At 36.1% G+C, this 22,077-nt stretch overlaps 2 protein-coding genes across 4 annotated transcripts in view; both read left to right on the top strand.

Moving 5' to 3' along the window:
* Positions 1-13,077, top strand: part of LOC139966058 (uncharacterized) — a 46,164-nt gene extending 33,087 nt beyond the window's left edge. The window contains exons 2-5 of one of the 2 annotated variants that reach the window (XM_071968708.1): positions 6,024-6,311; positions 6,989-7,060; positions 7,190-7,282; positions 8,282-13,077. In XM_071968708.1, the coding sequence (XP_071824809.1) occupies positions 6,167-6,311; positions 6,989-7,060; positions 7,190-7,282; positions 8,282-8,487 (516 nt within the window). In that variant the 5' untranslated portion in view covers positions 6,024-6,166 and the 3' untranslated portion in view covers positions 8,488-13,077. Of the gene's footprint in view, positions 1-4,075; positions 6,312-6,988; positions 7,061-7,189; positions 7,283-8,281 lie in introns of those variants that run through there. The other variant, XM_071968710.1, reaches the window with a different exon arrangement.
* The window catches only part of LOC139966055 (cilia- and flagella-associated protein 410-like), a 207,265-nt gene that overhangs the window by 137,547 nt on the left and 47,641 nt on the right, over positions 1-22,077 (top strand). The window lies entirely within an intron of this gene.

The following is a 22,077-nucleotide window of genomic DNA, read 5'->3' as shown; positions in this document are numbered from 1 at the left end:
CTCTATTCCCATGTTTTATTCATGTAAAAAATAAGACCTGCTATAGTTAATGGCCTGCAACCCAGTTATCTGCTTGGTCCCATAATATATGGTGTTACAGCAGAGGTGGAACGAAAAAAATATTGGGGACCCTTTGGCATATTAGATATCGTTATTGGAACATTCTTCTACTTTCTGAAGCCTTTTCAAATAGTTATAGATATGACAGGTATATAATTGGTCAATCAAAGAAGTTTATTTGGGGGGGGGAGGCTTGACCACTCAATTATATTATTGAAGCTACCCCCCCCTCCCCTGCTTCAGCTGTTTTTGTGTTACGAATGCATACTTTCCTTGTGCAATTGTTTTCATTTCATTTTTGGCGTTTCCTTAAATATATATCCTATGGGTTAGATTACTATAGTAGCTAACATTGTACTATTGCAACCAATAATTAAGTACTCATATTGTTTCTTTTTAAACCTACAATTGGTAACATATGCCAGTATAAAGATTATTTGGTTGAAATCAAGGAATATTTACAAAATCTGGAAGTTTAATTTGATTTACATCATAGGTGAAAAGGCAGTATTCCCCCCCCCCCCAAAAAAAAAAAAAAAAAAAAAAACCAAGAGCATATTTCAACTATTTGATCTGTATTTAGTGTCTGATTGAGGGGGTGTTGTGGCGGGTGTACCCTTCCCCTTTCAGACCACCCCAAAAAAGTTGTGTTCCAGACAAGAATGCTGGAAAATAAGTGCATTATTCAAATCGTGCAGACACTACTTGTCTGAAAAATCAGATATCTGGATTTCCCTTTATTTTATATCTAATAATTTTCACATTTTGAACCCAAATTTGGCAAGTCAATCTTGATCGGGGCTTCATAACTGCGGTTTATCTGTCGAAAATCCTGTAACTGGTAAGCTTTACCTTAGCAATTTGTTTACAAATCACACTTTACTTAAAATATTTGCAGAAGAGGTGGATTGATAAGATGGACACAACAGAATTATGCAAGTGACCTGATGGTGAACAATGACAGAGACGTACTGTATCATAGGAACTAATCAAAAAGACATAGACTTTTAAGAATAACCATTTGTATTTTAAAACCTTTAACTCGCATTGTGCCCGATAACAGAAGGGCCTTAAAACTGAGTGAGGCCACATTCGCCATGTTTGTTCAAATGCAATGTTTGGTGGGGTTCTAGCTGTAACTATTTCCTCTTTTGTGGATGGTATTTCCTAAATTAAATTATCTTGTTAAATAATAATTATTATAGTTTTCCATGACTGTTTGTCATATTGAAGACACAAGTATGGTAATTGCCAGTCCAAACAACCATGTTGAACAAGCAAACTTATTCTACCAACATGAACTGGGACTGGTCCTGTTGAAAGCATGTTGTTATTTTCTACATTTTTCATGCAAAGGAATCTGCTTTACAAGTGTAAAAACTTTTCATATTTAACATTTGTTCCTGGTTCTACATGTATCCATTTCTTGATTTTACGGTATATATTATGTTACACAAATACAAAAGGGGCCCATGTGACCAGAATGGGTACATCTTTGCTTTCAGACCATTTGGTAAGTTTTTCCATGTTTTATAATACAATGTCTTGAATACTTTCTTTAAACAAAATTCTGGTCTATGATTAGATTGCGTGAATTGAATTGGCTGGGTGGGGGCACCTTTTGGGGGGGTCTGAAAACCCCTTCCCGACCAGCAATTTTGTCAGATTTTCCTTTATTTTAATGTACAGACATACTAATTCCTTTCGACAAAGTTAAGTCTGTGGGCTAAGATGGGGTGAAATCAACCCGCCTTTTGGAGTGGGTGAGGGTGACATTTGTTGGGGTCTGACAACACCTCCCCGACTGGGAATTTTGTCAGTTTTACTTTTTGTAATGTACATCCATACTACTAACTTTTGACAAAGTTTGGTTTTGCCAAAGTTTGGTCCATGGGCTAGATGGGGTGAAATCAACCCGACTGGGGGTGACCTAGTGGGGGGTCTGACAACCCCTTCCCGACCAGGAATTTTGTCAGTTTTTGCCTTTTTTGTAATGTACAGCCATACTACTTCCTTCTGACAAAGTTTGGTCCATGGGCTAGATGGGGTGAAATCAACCCGACTGGGGGTGACTTAGTGGGGGGTCTGACAACCCCTTCCCGACCAGGAATTTTGTCAGTTTTGCCTTTTTTGTAATGTACAGCCATACTACATCCTTCTGACAAAGTTTGGTCCATGGGCTAGATGGGGTGAAATCAACCCGCCTTTTGGGGGGTGGGTCAGGGTACACTTTGTGGGGGTCTGACATCACCTTCCCGACCAACAAGTTTGTCAGTTTTTCCATTTTTGTAACATACTACCATGCTACTTCCTTTTGCCAAAGTTTGGTCCATGGGCTAGATGGGGTGAAATCAACCCGACTGGGGGTGACTTAGTGGGGGGTCTGACAACCCCTTCCCGACCAGGAATTTTGTCAGTTTTGCCTTTTTTGTAATGTACAACCATACTACTTCCTTCTGACAAAGTTTGGTCCATGGGCCAGATAGGGTGGTCTTTTTCAGGGGGTCTGGGGTCCGAACCTGACCACTGAGGTTGAGCTGACAATTTTTTTGTGAATGACCTAGATGGTCTAAGTAACTTTAAGGGGTCAAACCTTCTGGGCTAAATGGGGTGAAATCATATGGGACAGGCTTTTGGCCTATTTGGGTTTAATTGTTATTTCAAAATTCATCATGTGAAGGTGTGACATTGCAAAGAAATAAAAGACAATTTGGTTTCCTTGTGAGGTTATTTTACAATAAAATGCATAATTGGACTTAACTTACAGAAAATATTTATCATTATAGGCCTTACAAGTAGTTTGTGTCAGTGAAGTTACTTGGTGCATTCAAACTATCCATGGGAAAGGCAATTCTAGGATGAACAGGAAATTTTCCCATTTGGTAGTTATTATGTAGACAACAGTATACTCCCATCTTATAAGGAAGAAACCATGGAAATAGTGCACTTGTTTTCTCTGCAACTTCGAAAGGAATGTATCAGATTTCATTTATAAACATGCCTTACAGCCAGATTGAACTCTCATGAATTCACTGTGTATAGTCATTACAAGAAGACCATAGGCCTATGTGAGAGCTGGATGGGATCATATGTCTTGCTACTGGGAACAGTCACTAGAGAGGAGGAATGCATATGGTATCACTACAAGCATGTACTGTAACCCATTTGCACAGTGATAAAGCTTATGCATTTGGAAAGAGTCTGCATAGAGAAAATTCATGCTCTGTCCAGGGAGTTGTTATGGACAACTCCCTGGTTAGACCAGTAGTCTCATTTTATTCACAACAAATGGGCACTTTATGAATAAACCATTTACTTTTTTGGGGGGTCATGTTGGGGGGGGGGTTTCTTTTAGTTTTGACTTCAAAGGTTTGTTAACTGCCAGGTACATTGTATTACTGTAGCGCTTCCATGGTATTAGCACATACAGTCTGCTTTATAGATAGTCAAGTTATCTGATTAAAATGTGAAACTCTCAGTACAGTCTAAAGAAGAGAAGTTTATTTCACTGGTAGCATTGTATCAGACCTTAAATGTTTTGGTTCCTTGTATATCATATTTATTAACAGGGTCACAGCCTCACAGGGTCAAATGTGTGAATATGCAAATTGTAGAACTGCAAATTTAAGTTAGATTTTAACAGGTACATTACATGATGGTTATATTAAACTTGGTATCATGCATATTACTATTACAGAACTTGAGAAACCACAGTGGTTATTAACCTTTAACACACGGCTAAGTACCGTTGTTTATTTATTTTTTGAGTTAGTCATAAACTAACATTTTTTGTCAAGTTTTGCATTTCCACAGTAACTCACATTAATTTTTGATGTTTTTCGTCTTCTCTTTGTACCATATATTTTACTAACACAACATTACTTCTTCTATAGTAGTTACCACAATGCTGACGGCATACCTAAGTAAAAAAAAAATCAAAAAAATCAAATATTTGCTTCATGTAGATTGTATAGGGAAAATTGAGTCGGTAACTCACGTACACTGATATCTAAAAGCGCCAAAACTGGTAAACAAATTTTACTTAAAAAGTGTCCTCATACTAAGTGAACTCTAAGACAAGTGAAATTTGGTAGTTATACCTTACCTACTATAGTAAACATATAGGTTGCCAAAAAATTCCTATATCATTGTCCAGTTGCATAAAAATGATGCAAGACACGGTAACTCACGTTACAATTTGTCCACGCATAACAGTTAATAAAAAATAAGTTGCTGACACAATTCAATCTTACTAATTTTTATGTAACAGTTTCAAGCTTTAATAAAATTACTTCTTGTGTTCACTTTGTAACACAGTGTACCTGTTATTAACTTATTTGCAGTTTCATATTATGTAGGAATCACTGCAGTGCTCCATATCATTCAACAGTAGAGCCAATGAACAGTGGAGGAAATGGCCAAAACAATTGACATCAATGATAAAGTTTGTTAAATTGCAAGTGGCGAGGTTAAATAGGCCCTGTGATAGTATTGAGGAATATTTCATGTTGGATGTATCTATATGGTTATGGGTTACTATGTCTAACACTGTCTAACAGCATTAGCAGCCCCCGTTTCTTATATCTGGCCTAGCTTAATGTACCAAAATCAAAATTCCTTTTAGCATACGAAAGGGTTAAATTGTAAGACATTTACACGCACATTAACTAGTGTTTGCAAGGGGTATCCGGGTACCCACCCGTCGTGATACTACCCGGTTCCTAACTTATTACCCGAATCCTATGCAAAGTGTGACATTTTTTTTTGCATACCGATGGTTATGCAAGATTTTCCCATTGACTTAGTGTGGTGTTAGGCTACCATGTGGTCAAAGATAATAGCAATAATATAAGTATTCCATAGATATCTTATAACTGTGTCACAATTTCAGCAAATAAACAGATGGTTAGGCTAGATTACCAGATTGACTTAGTGAGGTGTTAGGCTACCATGTGGAAGAAATTGAAAGAATTTTTACAATTATTATTTTTTCATTCATTTATTTCATAAATGGAAAGACTGACATTTACCAGATGTTATTAATGGATTATAGACGGGATAACTAAAAAATAGTAATAATCGCAAGTGGTTTTTAACTAATTGTTATTCCATAATTGTCTACTACACTGACATTATAAGCATGATAATACTGTATGATAACTCACGTAACATGGTAACTCACGTTACCATTTGCATCACCTACCCGACGTAAACATAGTGGGGTGCACAACATTTCTTTACTTGTTTCACATTTGAGATGATGAGTAGAAACCAAAATCCAATTATGAGATTTTTAATAGTGTCATATTTGATGTATGGGGAAAAAATAATAATTTCAATAACTCATGTTACATCAGCTACAGTACATAGAGGTTTGAATAAAGCAAAAAATATATTATTTTTGATTATATATTCAAAAGGTTGGTAGTGATATCTGAAGTTAGTGCACTATGTAAGCAATAAATGTACAAATCAGTTGAGTATTACCATTTAATTTCTTAGGAGAACAAAAACAAATCTGTTAATAATTTGTGCACAAAATTTGCATTACAGCATCCTTTCACTTCATATGCAAATTTCTAAAATTCAATCAATATTTAGGAAGGTATCATATTGATTCCACAAACTTGGATATGTTTGCAACAACATTTAACCAATGACAAAATGTGATTGCAGATTTTATATTTTGAGCCCATGTCCACTTTTTCATGGAAATGCCCATTGGACATTTCTGTAATTTTAGTTGAAGTGGCATTTCTTACATTATTTCAGTACTTCTCACTTAAAAGATGAGCTAGCTACTTGGAACTACATGGAGCCAGTATCGGGTGACGTATGTATAGGTTTATTTCAGGTTAGGATGTCTAAAACATCATTTTGCTTCTGCTTTTAACTGCTTTCAAAGTCACTGCATGTGTTTTCTTGATGTTATATGTTTTGTGATGTTATCTCTTTTTGTGTAGTTTCATAAAAGGATCACCCCACAACAGGACTGCTTCCATCATGTTGAACTAAAGTGCGATAAGGAAGGCTTTGAAGTGAGGTACAAGTGTTTGCCCTGGGGGAGCACCAAGCTCAATGGCTTGCTGAGCACTTGGGCCATTCTATGGCTGTTCACCATCAACATTATAGGCTTCCAAGCAGCACCCTAGAAAAGGCAAAAGTAGCAAACCTACTCATGGCAGTCGACTCGGGCAAGTCTTCAAATTTTGTTGGGAGGACCTTAGACGAGATCTCGTTGGACGAAATAGGTATGTTTACAGAAGTTAAAACTGCAATGAGATGGCTGGGCTGTATAAATAAATCACCGCACGTAGGAGAGCAGAACTACTGCACAACTATCGTATATGTGTAGATTTTGACTCGCAGATGAAACGCACCAAAACAAAAAATGAAATAAAAGTGACATCATGCAAAGTCTGCTGACAATGCTGGGGCATTTTGTACTACAGATCTTTGAAGATGACACCACCTATTTAAGAATGTATTTCTGATACTAGTCTGTACCTTGGGTCATTAGTTTTTAAAGATATATCCTTCATTCTCTAGATTCAAGTCACTAAACTGCAATATAGATGGTAGCTGCGGGTTGAATTTGTTGTTTGTGTGGAAAATTTATATATAAAAAAAAAGCATGTTCATAAGTGCATCTTAAGTTTGCCTAACATTTATGTTTGGATCAATTACTGTTGATGTACTACTGGATTCAAAGTTTGCTAATATGAAAGCTGGGTAAATTTTAAAGAATGAGGGCAGTGAACCAATTAGTCTACTAAGTATGACATACTTAACAACTCTTATAACATTAGTTAGGGTCTTCCAAATCTTGTATAAAACAATCCTTACATTTTATGAGAAATCATGTTACTTTCTGAGTGTTATGTAGGTTGCTGAGCTAATTTCATAGAAAAAACTTTTTCCTCTACAGAACTTACTCAGGTCTTGGAGGAGGAAGGTGAAACAATTGAGCAGAATGAAAAGATGGATAAAATGACTTCAGGTGAGAAATGTCACTTGTTGTGGCTTTGATCTAAAGACCTACTTCATTGAATGAATCAAAGTTTTGATGTGTATTAGTTTTATGTGTGCTGCTGTAAATGTAATGCATAATTTTATTTCTGTTTTACAGAAATTCCTGAACATTCTGAACAGATGTGTTATAGAGCTAAGGATGCTCAGCCAAGTACCTCAAAAACAGAAAGGAAACCAAAAAACACTTCCGGTAAGAAATGTTAGTTGTGGCTTTGATGTATATTGAGTGATGAAGGCTACTGAGTAGACAGATGGACTGTCTGCGTACTTTGTATGTTTATGGATTTCTTTCTCACCTGGTGATGGAGAAAAAATGAGAATAACTAACTAACTTTCCAAATGCTCATCTTGGAAACACAAACTGAGAAGCACTAGCAAAGCCTAGTTTCATAACAAAATACTTAAACTTGAGGCATAAAATTTGCTATGGTTGGTGATAGTCGATTGAAACAAACTTATTTTAAGTACATTTATTTTTCTATATATGTCCTGCTTTTTGAAGAGTGGTTAGCTCCTTTGTAGCAAACTTTAAGCAGCTTTTTGCATTTTGTCGCCATTTTCCACCCTTGTGACATGTCCATCAAGTTTTCTACATGTATCAATCACAAAAAAAGCAAACTAAGATATTCAGCAATTTGACAATGTTGAAAGTTCTAACTTTTTTCCTTTAATTTCACCATTTGAAGTTAGATTTCTTCTTTTGTATGACGTTATGGCATTGTGAGGTCAATGAGGTTGTGAAAATCATACAAAAGGATGCAGAAAGTTGCAAACTTCTATTACCTAAATATTGATATATTTCTTGTCTTCAAGTATTATATAGATACTGCATACTTACTAAGACATGTCCTTGTTAAGTTTAAATTGTTATCTTGTCCTTTGATAAGAGAATAGTCTATCATATGCGTCCTAGCCACTTCATGTGTTGTTTCTGACAGGAATGTGTCATAAACTATGAATTTCACCTTCTGAAATTGATGAGTATACAGTATGAAAATATTAATATCTCAAAGAGTCAAGGAATTTATTTTGGTATGTTGCATGACTGATAGAAGTTATCCATTTATGTTTTTTGCAATGCCACAAAAATTTTCGACCTTGAGTCACTGTCTAATTTTGAAAATAACAATTATATTGATAAATGAAGTGACTTAGTTTTCCTGTATTTTTGCATTTCTCTCTTTAAAAGGCATTCCAAGAAAGTGGCCAGAAGAAGACAAGGATATTTTAACTAAACACTTCAAGAAATACATCAAGAGAGGGACCCTTCCTGGAAAGGATAAGATTTTAGTATGCATGGAAAATTATCCAGCCAATTTTTCAGGAAGGACCTGGAAAAACATTAAGGATTGCATTAGAAACATTTCGTCATCATTAAAACTGCCAAGCATTTAGACGCGACATTTTTTGGCTTTGTGTAGATGCCAAAGTATAAGTATTTTCCTAGAGTGGCAATGGTTTATTAGAGAATACTGAGTACACTTTTTGAGTACAATATCTGCTATCTTTCTGCTACATTTTTTCTGTTGAGAAAATAGTCCAGAATTGTGTCTGAGAGTTTGTGGAGGGGGGGGGGGTGGGGACAAGTATTATACAAAATTGTGGACAAGCATTATTACAAAATGACAAAAGTCCAGCGTATTTTCATAAAGTGGCAATGCCAGCTGCACTGGCATTATTAGAGAATACTGAGTACAGAGAATATACAGTTATGCATTAAGCATATACACATTCCACCATATTTGTACAAAATGACAAAGTCCAGAGTAATTTCCTAGATTGGCAATGCCAGCTTCTCTGGCATTATTATAGAATACACAGTAAGGTTTTTTACTGAGTACACTTTCTGTTCCATTTTTTGCTGCAGAAAAAAAGTCCAAAAGTGTGTCTAATCTGAAGTATGTACCTAGACTGGCTATGCCAGCTTCACTTATAGAAAACACAAGCATTATAGGAGAATATACAGTGTAATGCATTAGGCATATACACATTCCACCATCTTTTTACAAAATGACAAAAGTCCAGCATATTTTTATAAAGTGGCAATGCCAGCTGCACTGGCATTATTAGAGAATACTGAGTGCATATTCTGTGTACACTTTCTGCTACAATTTTTTGTTCAGAAAAAAAGTCCAGAAGTGTGTCTGATAGATTGATAAATCATTAGAGAATACACAGTTAGGTATTCACTGAGTACACTTTCTGCTGCACTTTTGTTTTTGCAGGGAAAAAATGGCCAGAATTGTATCTGATAGCAGGTTGTGGGGAGTGGGGGGGGGGTCATGAGCATTATATAGAACAATACACAGTTGTGCATTTGGTTTTGAAACAACTTTGTTTGTCATGGCTGCACTGCATTGATGTCAAATGGGGTGCCTTTGCCTACCTCAGTATTTGAGACAGTGGTCAGATGCTGGGGTATACACTGTAGTCCGTAGGACGGGGACATTAAATGGCGGTCCCGGTAGCAGGAATGGGAGCAAAATCACACACCTGCCTCGTTATCCTTTGAACACTTATCGTAAAGAGAAGGCTTGAAATAAGCCGGTGTTCGTCCACGATCTAACACGTATATATGGCCTCAAATAAGCTAATGTCAGGCTTCTTCATCTTTGGGTCTCTAAACTAAACTATTTAACATAAACAAGAGCATATACGCTTTCCATTATTTTTGTACAAATGGCAAAGTCTAAAGTATTTTCCTGGAGTGGCAATGCTAGCTGCATTGGCATTATTGGAGAATATAATTTTTTCAGAAACAAAGTCCAAAAGTGTATCTGATTGTGTGTGGGTGGGGGCACGATCATTATAGGAGAATATCCAGTAATACATATCATATGCATTCCATCATCATTGTGCATTGGCATTATTGGAGATTATAATTTTTTTTTCCTCAGAAATAAAGTCCAAAAGTGTATCTGATTGTGTGTAGGTGGGGGCACTAACGTTATGATAGGAGAATAAACAGTTATGCATTGAGCATATTCCACCATCTTTGTACAAAATGACAAAATTCCAAAGTATTTTCCTAGAGTGGCAATGCCAGCTGCATGGCATTATTGGAGAATATGATTTTTTGTTTTCAGAATAAAAGTCCAAAAGTGTATCTAATTGTGCGTAGGTGGGGGCACGAGCATTATAGGAGAATATACAGTTATGCATTGAGCATATTCCACCATCTTTGTACAAATGATAAAGTCCAGAGTATTTTCCTAGAGTGGCAATGCCAACTGCATTGGCATTATTGGAGAATATAGTTTTTTTCAGAAACAAAATCCAAAAGTGTATGTGATTGTGTGTGGGTGGGGGCTCGAGCATTATAGGAGAATAAACAGTTATGCATTGAGCATATTCCACCATCTTTGTACAAAATGACAAAGTCCCAGAGTATTTTCCTAGAGTGGCAATACCAGCTGCACTGGCAATAATGGAGAATATAATTTTAATTCAGAAAAAAAGTTCAAAAGTGTATCTAATTGTTCGTAGGTGGGGCACGAGCATTATAGGAGAATAAACAGTTATGCATTGAGCATATTCCACCATCTTTGTACAAAATGACAAAATTCCAAAGTATTTTCCTAGAGTGACAATGCCAGCTGCACTACCATTATTGGAGAATGTAATTTTTTTGGAAAAAAAGTCCAAAAGTGTATCTAATTGTGCGTAGGTGGGGGCACGATCATTATAGGAGAATATACAGTAATGCATTAAGCTTATTTGCATTCCATCATCATTGTGCATTGGCAATAATGGATATTATAATTTTTTTTTTCTTCAGAAATAAAGTCCAAAAGTGTATCTGATTGTGTGTAGGTGGGGGCACGAGCATTATAGAAGAATAAACAGTTATGCATTGAGCATATTCCACCATCTTTGTACAAAATGACAAAGTCCAGAGTATTTTCCTAGAGTGGCAATACCAGCTGCACTGGCAATAATGGAGAATATAATTTTAATTCAGAAAAAAAGTCCAAAAGTGTATCCAATTGTGCGTAGGTGGGGGCACGAGCATTATAGGAGAATAAACAGTTATGCATTGAGCATATTCCACCATCTTTGTACAAAATGACAAAATTCCAAAGTATTTTCCTAGAGTGACAATGCCAGCTGCACTACCATTATTGGAGAATATAATTTTTTTTGGAAAAAAAGTCCAAAAGTGTATCTAATTGTGCGTAGGTGGGGGCACGATCATTATAGGAGAATAAACAGTTATGCATTGAGCATATTCCACCATCTTTGTACCAAATGACAAAGTCCCAGAGTATTTTCCTAGAGTGGCAATACCAGCTGCACTGGCAATAATGGAGAATATAATTTTAATTCAGAAAAAAAGTCCAAAAGTGTATCTAATTGTGCGTAGGTAGGGGCACGAACATTATAGGAGAATAAACAGTAATGCATTGAGCATATTCCACCATCTTTGTACAAAATGACAAAATTCCAAAGTATTTTCCTAGAGTGACAATGCCAGCTGCACTACCATTATTGGAGAATATAATTTTTTTTGGAAAAAAAGTCCAAAAGTGTATCTAATTGTGCGTAGGTGGGGGCACGATCATTATAGGAGAATAAACAGTTATGCATTGAGCATATTCCACCATCTTTGTACCAAATGACAAAGTCCCAGAGTATTTTCCTAGAGTGGCAATACCAGCTGCACTGGCAATAATGGAGAATATAATTTTAATTCAGAAAAAAAGTCCAAAAGTGTATCTAATTGTGCGTAGGTAGGGGCACGAGCATTATAGGAGAATAAACAGTAATGCATTGAGCATATTCCACCATCTTTGTACAAAATGACAAAATTCCAAAGTATTTTCCTAGAGTGACAATGCCAGCTGCACTACCATTATTGGAGAATATAATTTTTTTGGAAAAAAAGTCCAAAAGTGTATCTAATTGTGCGTAGGTGGGGGCACGATCATTATAGGAGAATAAACAGTTATGCATTGAGCATATTCCACCATCTTTGTACCAAATGACAAAGTCCCAGAGTATTTTCCTAGAGTGGCAATTCCAGCTGCACTGGCAATAATGGAGAATATAATTTTAATTCAGAAAAAAAGTCCAAAAGTGTATCTAATTGTGCGTAGGTGGGGGCACGAGCATTATAGGAGAATAAACAGTTATGCATTGAGCATACTCCACCATCTTTGTACAAAATGACAAAATTCCAAAGTATTTTTCTAGAGTGACAATGCCAGCTGCACTACCATTATTGGAGAATATAATTTTTTTGGAAAAAAAGTCCAAAAGTGTATCTAATTGTGCGTAGGTGGGGGCACGATCATTATAGGAGAATATACAGTAATGCATTAAGCTTATATGCATTCCATCATCATTGTGCATTGGCATTATTGGAGATTATAATTTTGCATTGAGCATATTCCACTATCTTTGGGGAGGAGGGTGGGGGACACGAGCATTATAGAAAATACACAGTTCTGTATTGAACATAAGCATATATGCTTTCCATTATTTTTGTACAAAATAACAAAGTCCAAAGTAGTTTCCTAGAGTGACAATGCCAGCTTCACTTGCATTATCTGAGAATACACAGTTAGGTATTCACTGAGTACACTTTCTGCTACAATTTTTTGGCAGAAAAGATCAAAATCGTGTCTGATAATGGGTGATGTGGGGGTGGGGGGTGGGGGAAATGAGCATTATAGGAGAATACACAGTTCGGCATTGAACATAAGCATATGCTTTCCATTATTTTTGTACAAAATAACAAAGTCCAGAGTATTTTCCTACATTGGCAATGCCAGCTTCACTTATAGAAAAGACAGGTATTGCTGTATTTTGCTTCATTTTCCCCTGTAACACAAAGAGTACAATGTTTTTCACATTTGTTATTATGGTTATTATTAGTTATCACTTGTTTGTATTTGCTATTATCAGTTATTTTGGTTTTTATTGAACATAATTGAATATATAATTGAAATATATTTAACATGTGTGCAAAGTAGTTACCACTTCTTTAATGCTTTGTTGTCATCTTTCTATCTCTCAAATGTGTTGAGCTGCTAAGCTATTTATGCTAATTCAAGATTCACTTTGCAACACTGTGTTTGCAACACTGTAAAAGTGTTTAATGTAACAAAGTTAACTGTTATTATTTCTATGTGGTTTTCTGAGTCTAAAACAATTACTCTTACACGGTTTTAGGGATCAAATGGCCCAAATCGGGCTCAAACACAGTCTTCATGAACAATATGTGTAACTTCATTTCTATGGTTACTCAAACACATGTTTACCTGCTCGACTTCAGTTGCCCAATCAGATCACATGAACAACTGAAACAAATGTCTACAGGAAATCTGTACACATGGATTATCTGTGAATTCCTCAAATTGCTCTCTGGGATAGCTGACGCATTTGTATCATGCAACCGGTGTCAAAGCTCAACCTCGTAATATTTCAACCAAGTTAGTGTACAAAATGTTGAAACGAAGTGGACTGACAGTATAAATTGAAACATTTTATCATATGGGCTATTTTTTAAAAGTGTGCTTATATTTTTGCCCCTAACCCCTAAATAATTCATCAGGGCAATGCAGTGTTTGCAATTCCCACATCTGGCTGTGCAATCCCACAAAGAACATTTGTCTGCTGACGAAATGCCAGAACTCTTTTCTTGCATATATGCAATTACTTAATGAGCAACTGATCCACTTGTTCATAGCCTATATACACATAAAATTTTTTGAAAATTGATCAGTCACACAGAAATACGTCTTAGAAGAAAAGAAGCTTGTTTACATATCTTCTAGTATGGTTAGAAAATTAGACCTCGTTTCTTTAAAATTGGCAACACAATACTTAAGTTCAAGACATAATTAGGTGTAATAACTTTCCCATTCTAAAGTACTGTCCAAACTAGTAATGGAGAAACATTTGCAGGAATTTAATGTCTCATAAATGATAACAAGACTGAAGTGAACAAAGCTTTTCAAGAAGACAATTACATTTACAGCACAACATGAGACTGATGATAAATAACGTTCAGTGATTTTGTATTATAGAATATTGAGAATCTGCAGCAATTGCTACTATGTTTCCATAAATTGTTTAACAGTCCCATTCAGGGTTTGCCAAATTTAAACTTTGACCATCCCAGTTTATTGCACTGAAATGTCAGTGAAAATAACACATTTCTGTGCATTTTTCATATCAATAGTCATTAGCTTTATTGAGTTATCTGTCGTTAAAAATGCTGAACTGAATAAATGCTGCCATAATTTTTAAGGAGGGTGTAGATTCTACAAACTTCGATCAATATATGCAAGTCCCGCCAAACAGATCACCCGCCAATCAAATCTCTCTGTGTTGTTTATGACCGTTATAAACCTAGGCCTTTACTATCACTTTCATGTTTAAGCTGTTCCTTCTCTTGAAAGGTATCTTTCTATCGGTTTTACCGATGTAGCTTGCAAATTGTGTAATTTGCTTCCATTGCAATGAATACGCAGGTGATTTCAGACGTTTCCTCCGTGGAATTTTAAATAGTGTTCGATACGAATGGGACTGCATTGAAGACTATTTTGTTTACATTTGTGTAATGAACCTTACTAAAATAGGCAGTCGCAGTGATATTAGGGTAAATCGATACCGCCATAAGGGCAACAGAAATATTTCTTTCGATTGTGACAGCTTTTCTCCATATACCCACCTGGTCAGAGTGAATTTAGGTTAACAAACATTGAATCTACTTCGGAAGTTTGTTTTCAGAAATTCATAAGCAAACTGTGAATTGGACTTTAATTTGATATTACCAATTGTAAGCCTGAATTGAAATACGATAGGCATGCAGATAGATAATACTGTTCAGTAAAATTAATTCCCAGAGAAAAGTTGTTTGACACAAGCAGGGAGCTGCTAGTAGCAGCTCCCTGACACAAGTACTGTCCACTGCCACACAGTAATACCTAATAAAGTAAAACATGATACCCTCCCACCAGGGAGCTGCTACTCTAACAGCAGCTCCCTGCTCCCACCCTCACCCTTCTGCCAATCAAGGTAGGCCATGTGTAGTTAATTTGAATCCCCTTGCCTACTGAAATAAAGGACTGAAGTCTTTGTGTTTCAGCTAATAAAAGACCTTGGCAGAAAGCTAATCCACCATGAAAGGGTCAATTACTTCCCCTAAGGCAGCTTTAATTGCTGTGTGTCCTTATGTGAGGACATTGCTACCTTCTATATGTGCAATATCAACAAACTGAGTTAAGCCACAAATTTGATTGTAACTTTGTGACTCTTTCAGCTCAAGCTTTTGAATGCCATAAGTTCTATAGGATCTCTGATTGGTCCTTCCTTGGTAGGCATGTACAGGGCAAACAAATGAGAACAGGGGATTCATGAAATAAGAAGAATGCAGTATCGTTGTGAAGAACTCATCACCCCCAGTACCACTGTGGATACTGTTGATAGGCTTGTTTTACATGCAATTTTTAAGCACATTTCTAGTTATTAACTCTCACTATTTATTCCCATAGCTACTTTCAGATGAAATTGTTAATACTGGTGGATCCTGGGGGCCACGAGGGGGCTTAGCATACTAAAAAACTACCAAATTTATAGAAAATTCAAAACTCTCTTAAATGCAGCAACTTTCCAAGGGGGAAGGATTGTCCCCTTCTCTGAGACCCCTCTTCAGGACCACGGGTAGATACCCCCCACCCCCGCCCTCCCGAGGGCAATCAAAATAACTTAAAAAGAATTTTGATTTTGGACTTAACATATTACCAGTTTGCATGTAGGAACCCTGAAAATTATTTCTTAAACAGTTCTGGGGGGGGGGCGGGCGGTTCCTGCCCCTATGCCCCTCTACCAGTACCTGATCACTATCACTTCATTTTGGTCTTTTCCAAACGTGAATTCTGGAACCACTGATACCAGGAGCCCTATTAGAAGTGGCCCAATAAATGGGGATTGTGATTATAAAGGAGGCAGTGAGGCCTTGGCCCCAACACTGGTCGGTTGAGGGAAAATCACTTTCAACAGTTGGATAAAAAATATTCACCGGTGGAGGAGGGGGGAGCATGGGCTGAGGTAATTATTTTCTGGATATTCGATTTCATATTCCGCATTACAAACACAACCATTCCCAACGATCTAATTTGCCAAATTTAATGGGTGGAAATTATGCCCCGCCAAAATGTCATATTTAAGGCGCATTTTGTGGTCCATAGCATGGGACTCTCATGCAGAGACTGTTGCATTATTGCCACTAGTCTCCGGTTGGCTACATGAAGTTTTCCTTGTTCTCTCTAACCTAGGTAAGATTGTCCTCAATTTCTACCTTTTGGTCAAATTAGGTAATAATAAGCGAACCATAAATGTCTTGAGATCTTAAATGTGCTGGTTTTCTGCTGGTGTATATACTAAATGGTTAGCGAGGCCACAGCTGTGGGGTAATTTTGAGTGATGTCACAATTGACGTCACTTCGGGATTCCCCCAAATTGTTTCGTCCAGCTGCTACAGTTTGGCATACTTTGTATGTATGTCTTGGCCACATTTTACCATACTTCGTTTCTATGATCCAATACTGAAACAAACTGTCGCATTATTGCCATTAGTCACTGTTATTTAAAGATTTCCTTGTTCTCTCTCCCGTAGTGTCCTGACGTAGGAATACGCATCTGGCTGTTTGATGCAGGGTTTGTTGCAATTAATACGCAATTCATTCTGTTATGTGTAATTATCACTATCTCGATATTCAACAATTTCAGTTGATACTATGGTCTTGTACATTTATCAGAAGCCTTCCTTTGATTATATGGCAGATTTGCTGCGGAAAAGTGAAGAAGCCAATCAGGTTTGTCAAATGGGCTCATTTCCCCCAATATGGTATCCAAGCCCTCCATCCTCCAGTGAACTATCACTTGGTCTTAGATTGTTTTCTACAATGCAAGACGCATGACGTAGTATCATTGCCAAAACCTACATATAACATATTTCAATCAGAGTTGGCCTTGAATTTATTCCTCCACATGCCCTTTTTCCATAACACTCCACAGGATTTCTTGGTTTCTTCAAAGAAGTAGAATTTTGTTCTTTTCTCTGCGCAACTTACGTGATGTGTACTTAAGCATGCTATCTCATACAGCATGAGAGTAGCTAAACCAATTGTCATAACACAACTGCAGATTGCCAAAGCATAAAGTAAATATTTTTCTGACTTAAGCTACATGTCCGAGTGAGGAGGAGATCGATTTTTTTTTGTCAAATTTGGCTCTAACGTGGAATGGCCCATGAAGTCATCTCCAGTTAATACTTTATTTATCAAAGTAATATTTGCATTGTTTGCAAGGTTGAAGGTTAAGGTCATGAGAAACAAATGGAATCTCACTGTCTGTATCCCACAAGGTAAATGAAGGTTTCTACTTTAGGGTGCTATTAGATACATTAAGGTATACTTATATCACATTATAGTTCTGTACCCCACAAGCCATACACTGGTTTATATTTAGGTCCTATAATTATGCAAATAATAAGTATTTTCCTGTACAGATTATCGCTATCAATTAGATGAATTCATATCAAGGAATTTCCATTGTTTGCTGGGTCGAAAATTTAAGTTCTTTAGAGAAAAATTGTATTTAATTTCACTCTCTGTACCCCACAAGGTATCCTGGCACTCATACAACATAACCAGAATACAGCATCAATAGGTGAATTTTCATATTCCAGTATAAAACCTGGGTCAAAGTTATTGTTTGGCATCTTATAGCAACGAAGGCATCTACTTTAGGCTGCAACTTAGATGCATTAAGGTATACTTATATCACATTTGAATTTTGTACCCCACAAGCTACACTTGTACTCATATAATATTTAGGTCCTACAATGAAAAGAATAAATTTACTGTACAGATTACCACTGTCAATTAGATGAATTCATATCAAGAAATTTCCATTGTTTGCTAGGTAGAAGGATTTAGTTCTTTTGAGCCAAATTGAAGTTTTATTTCACTTTCTGTACACCACAAGGTATCCTGGCACTCATAAAACATGGCCAGAATACAGCATCAATAGGTGAATTTTCATTATCCAGTATAAAGCCAGGGTCAAAGTTATTGTTATCTTCTAATAGCAATGAAGGCATCTACTTTAGGCTGCAACAAGGATGCATTAAGGTATATTTATATTACATTAAAGTTCTGTACCCCACAAGCTACACTTGAACTCATATAATCTTAGGTCCTACAATGGGAGTAAAAAAGTATTTTCCTGAACAGATTACATCTGTCAATTAGATGAATTCATATCAAGGAACTGCCATTGTCTGCTAGGTCGAAAGTTTAAGTTCTTGTTAAGTTCTTGAGAGACAAATTGTAATTTAATTTCACAGTCTGTACCCCACAAGGTATCCCGACACTCATACCACATGACCAGAGTACAGTATCAAGTTAATTTTCATTATCCTGTATATAAAGCACTGTAAAAAATATTGTTGGCTACTCATAGCAATGAAGGCATCTACTCTAGGCTGCCATTTAGATGCATTAAGGTATGTTTATATCACATTAAAGTTCTGTACCCCACAAGTTTAACTGGTACTCATATAATCTTAAGTCCAACGTTGCGAATAAAAATTTTACTGTACAGTATACCATGGTCAATCAATGAATTCATATCAAGGAATATCCATTGTTAGCTAGGTAGAAGGATTTAGTTCTTCTTAAGTTCTTGAGAGACAAATATTAATTTAATTTAACTGTCTGTACCCCACAAGGTATCCTGGCACTCATACCACATGACCAGAGTACAGTATCAACAAGTTAATATTTATTATCCAGTATATAAAGCACTGTTAAAAAATATTGTTGACTACTCATAGCAATGAAGGCATCTACTTAAGGCTTCCACTTAGATGCATTAAGGTATATTTATATCACATTAAAGTTCTGTACCGCACAAGCTACACTGGTACTCATATAATATTAGGTCCTACAATGCGAATGATAAGTATTTTTCTGTATGGATTATCGCTGTCAATGAGATGAATTTATATTGAAGAATTTTCATTGTTTGCTAGGTAGATGGATTTACTTCTTTTTAAGTTCTTGAGAGACAAATTGTAATTGAACTGTCTGTACCCCTCAAGGTATCCTGACACTCATACCACATGACCAGAGTACAGTACGACAAATTGTAATTTAACTGTCTGTACCCCACAAGGTATCCTGGCACTCATACAACATGACCAGAGTAAAGTATCAACAAGTTAATATTTATTATCCAGCATATAAAGCACTGTAAAAAATACCGTTGGCTACTCATAGCAATGAAGGCATCTACTTTAGGCTGCCATTTAGATGCATTAAGGTATGTTGATATGACATTTAAGTTCTGTACCCCACAAGCTACACTTGTACTCATATATTCTTAAGTCCTACAATGCGAATAATAAGTATTTTTTTTGTATAGATTATCGCTGTCAATTAGATGAATTTATATTGAAGAATTTTCATTGTTTGCTAGGTAGATGGATTTAGTTCTTATTAAGTTCTTGAGAGACATATTGTAATTGAACTGTCTGTACCCCACAAGGTAACCTGGCACTCATACCACATGACCAGAGTACAGTATCAACAAGTTAATATTTATTATCCAGTATATAAAGCACTGTCAAAGTTATTGTTGGCTACTCATAGCAATAAAGGCATCAACTTTAGGCTGCCACTTAGATGCATTAAGGTATATGTTTGGCTAGGTAGAAGGATTTAGTTCTTGTTAAGTTCTTGAGAGACAAATTTTAATTTAATTTAACTGTCTGTACCCCACAAGGTATCCTGGCACTCATACCACATGACCAGAGTACAGTACGACAAATTGTTATTTAACTGTCTGTACCCCACAAGGTATCCTGGCACTCATACCACATGACCAGAACACAGCATCAATAGGTGAATTTTCATTATCCTGTATATAAAGCACTGTCAAAGTTATTGTTGGCTACTCATAGCAATGAAGGCATCTGCTTAAGGCTGCCATTTAGATGCATTATTTTTAAGGTATATTTATATGACATTTAAGTTTTGTACCCCACAAGCTACACTGGTACTCATATAATATTAGGTCCTACAATGCGAATGATAAGTTTTTTTCTGTATAGATTATCGCTGTCAATTAGATGAATTTATATTGAAGAGTTTTCATTGTTTGCTAGGTAGATGGATTTAGTTCTAATTAAGTTCTTGAGAGACATATTGTAATTGTAATTTAACTGTCTGTACCCCACAAGGTATCCTAGCACTCATACCAAATGACCAGAGTACAGTATCAACAAGTTAATATTTATTTTCCAGTATATAAAGCACTGTCAAAGTTATTGTAGGCTACTCATAGCAATGAAGGCATCTCCTTTAAGTTGCCACTTACAGTAGAGGCATTAAGGTATATTTATATCACATTTAAGTTCTGTACCCCACAAGCTACACTGGTACTCATATAATATTAGATCCTACAATGCGAATGATAAGTATTTTTCTCTATAGGTTATCGCAGTCAATAAGATGAATTTATATTGAAGAATTTCCATTGTTTGCTAGGTAGATGGATTTAGTTCTTATTAAGTTCTTGAGAGACATATTGTAATTTAACTTGTCTGTACCCCACAAGGTATCCTGGCACTCATACCACATGACCAGAGTACAGTATCAACAAGTTAATATTTATTATCCAGTATATAAAGCACTGTAAAATATATTGTTGGCTACTCATAGCAATGAAGGCATCTACTTTAGGCTGCCATTTAGATGCATTAAGGTATGTTTATATGACATTTAAGTTCTGTACCCCACAAGCTACACTGGTACTCATATAATCTTAAGTCCTACAATGCGAATAAAAATTTTACTGAACAGAATACCACGGTCAATCAATGAATTCATATCAAGGAATATCCATTGTTTGCTAGGTAGAAGGATTTAGTTCTTGTTAAGTTCTTGAGAGACAAATTTTAATTTAAATGTCTGTACCCCACAAGGTATCCTGGTACTCATACCACATTACCAGAATACAGTATCAATAGGTGAATTTTCATATTCCAGTATAAAACCAAGGTCAAAGTTATTGTTGGCTTCTAATAGCAATGAAGGCATCTACTTTAGGCTGCCACTTAGATGCATTAAGGTGTATTTTTATCACATTTAAGTTTTGTACCCCACAAGCTACACTGGTACTCATATAATATTAGGTCCTACAATGCGAATGATAACTATTTTTCTGTATGGATTATCGCTGTCAATGAGATGAATTTATATTGAAGAATTTTCATTGTTTGCTATATAGGTAGATGGATTTAGTTCTTTTAGGTTCTTGAAAGACAAATTGTAATTTAACTGTCTGTACCCCGCAAGGTATCCTGGCACTCATACCACATGACCAGAGTACAGTACTACAAATTGTAATTTAACTGTCTGTACTCCACAAGGTATCCTGGCACTCATACAACATGACCAGAATATAACATCAATAGGTGAATTTTCATATTCCAGTATAAAACCAGGGTCAAAGTTATTTTTTGATTTCTAATAGCAATGGAGGCATCTACTCTAGCTGCCACTTAGATGCATTAAGGTGTATTTTTATCACATTTAAGTTTTGTACCCCACAAGCTACACTGGTACTCATATAATATTAGGTCCTACAATGCAAATGATAATTATTTTTCCGTATAGATTATCGCTGTCAATTAGTTAAATTTATATTGAAGAATTTTCATTGTTTGCTAGGAGATGGATTTAGTTCTGATTTAGTTATTGAGAGACCAATTGTAATTTAACTGTCTGTTCCTCGCAAGGTATCCTGGCACTCATACCACATGACCAGAGTACAGTACGACAAATTGTAATTTAACTGTCTGTACCCCACAAGGTATCCTGGCACTCATACAACATGACCAGAGTACAGTATCAACAAGTTAATATTTATTATCCGGCATATAAAGCACTGTAAAAAATATTGTTGGCT

Source organism: Apostichopus japonicus, chromosome 4 (assembly GCF_037975245.1).
Source record: "Apostichopus japonicus isolate 1M-3 chromosome 4, ASM3797524v1, whole genome shotgun sequence".
NCBI lineage: Eukaryota > Metazoa > Echinodermata > Holothuroidea > Aspidochirotida > Stichopodidae > Apostichopus > Apostichopus japonicus.
Note: the sequence above shows the minus strand (reverse complement) of the source record. Positions and strands in the feature narration are given on the sequence as shown.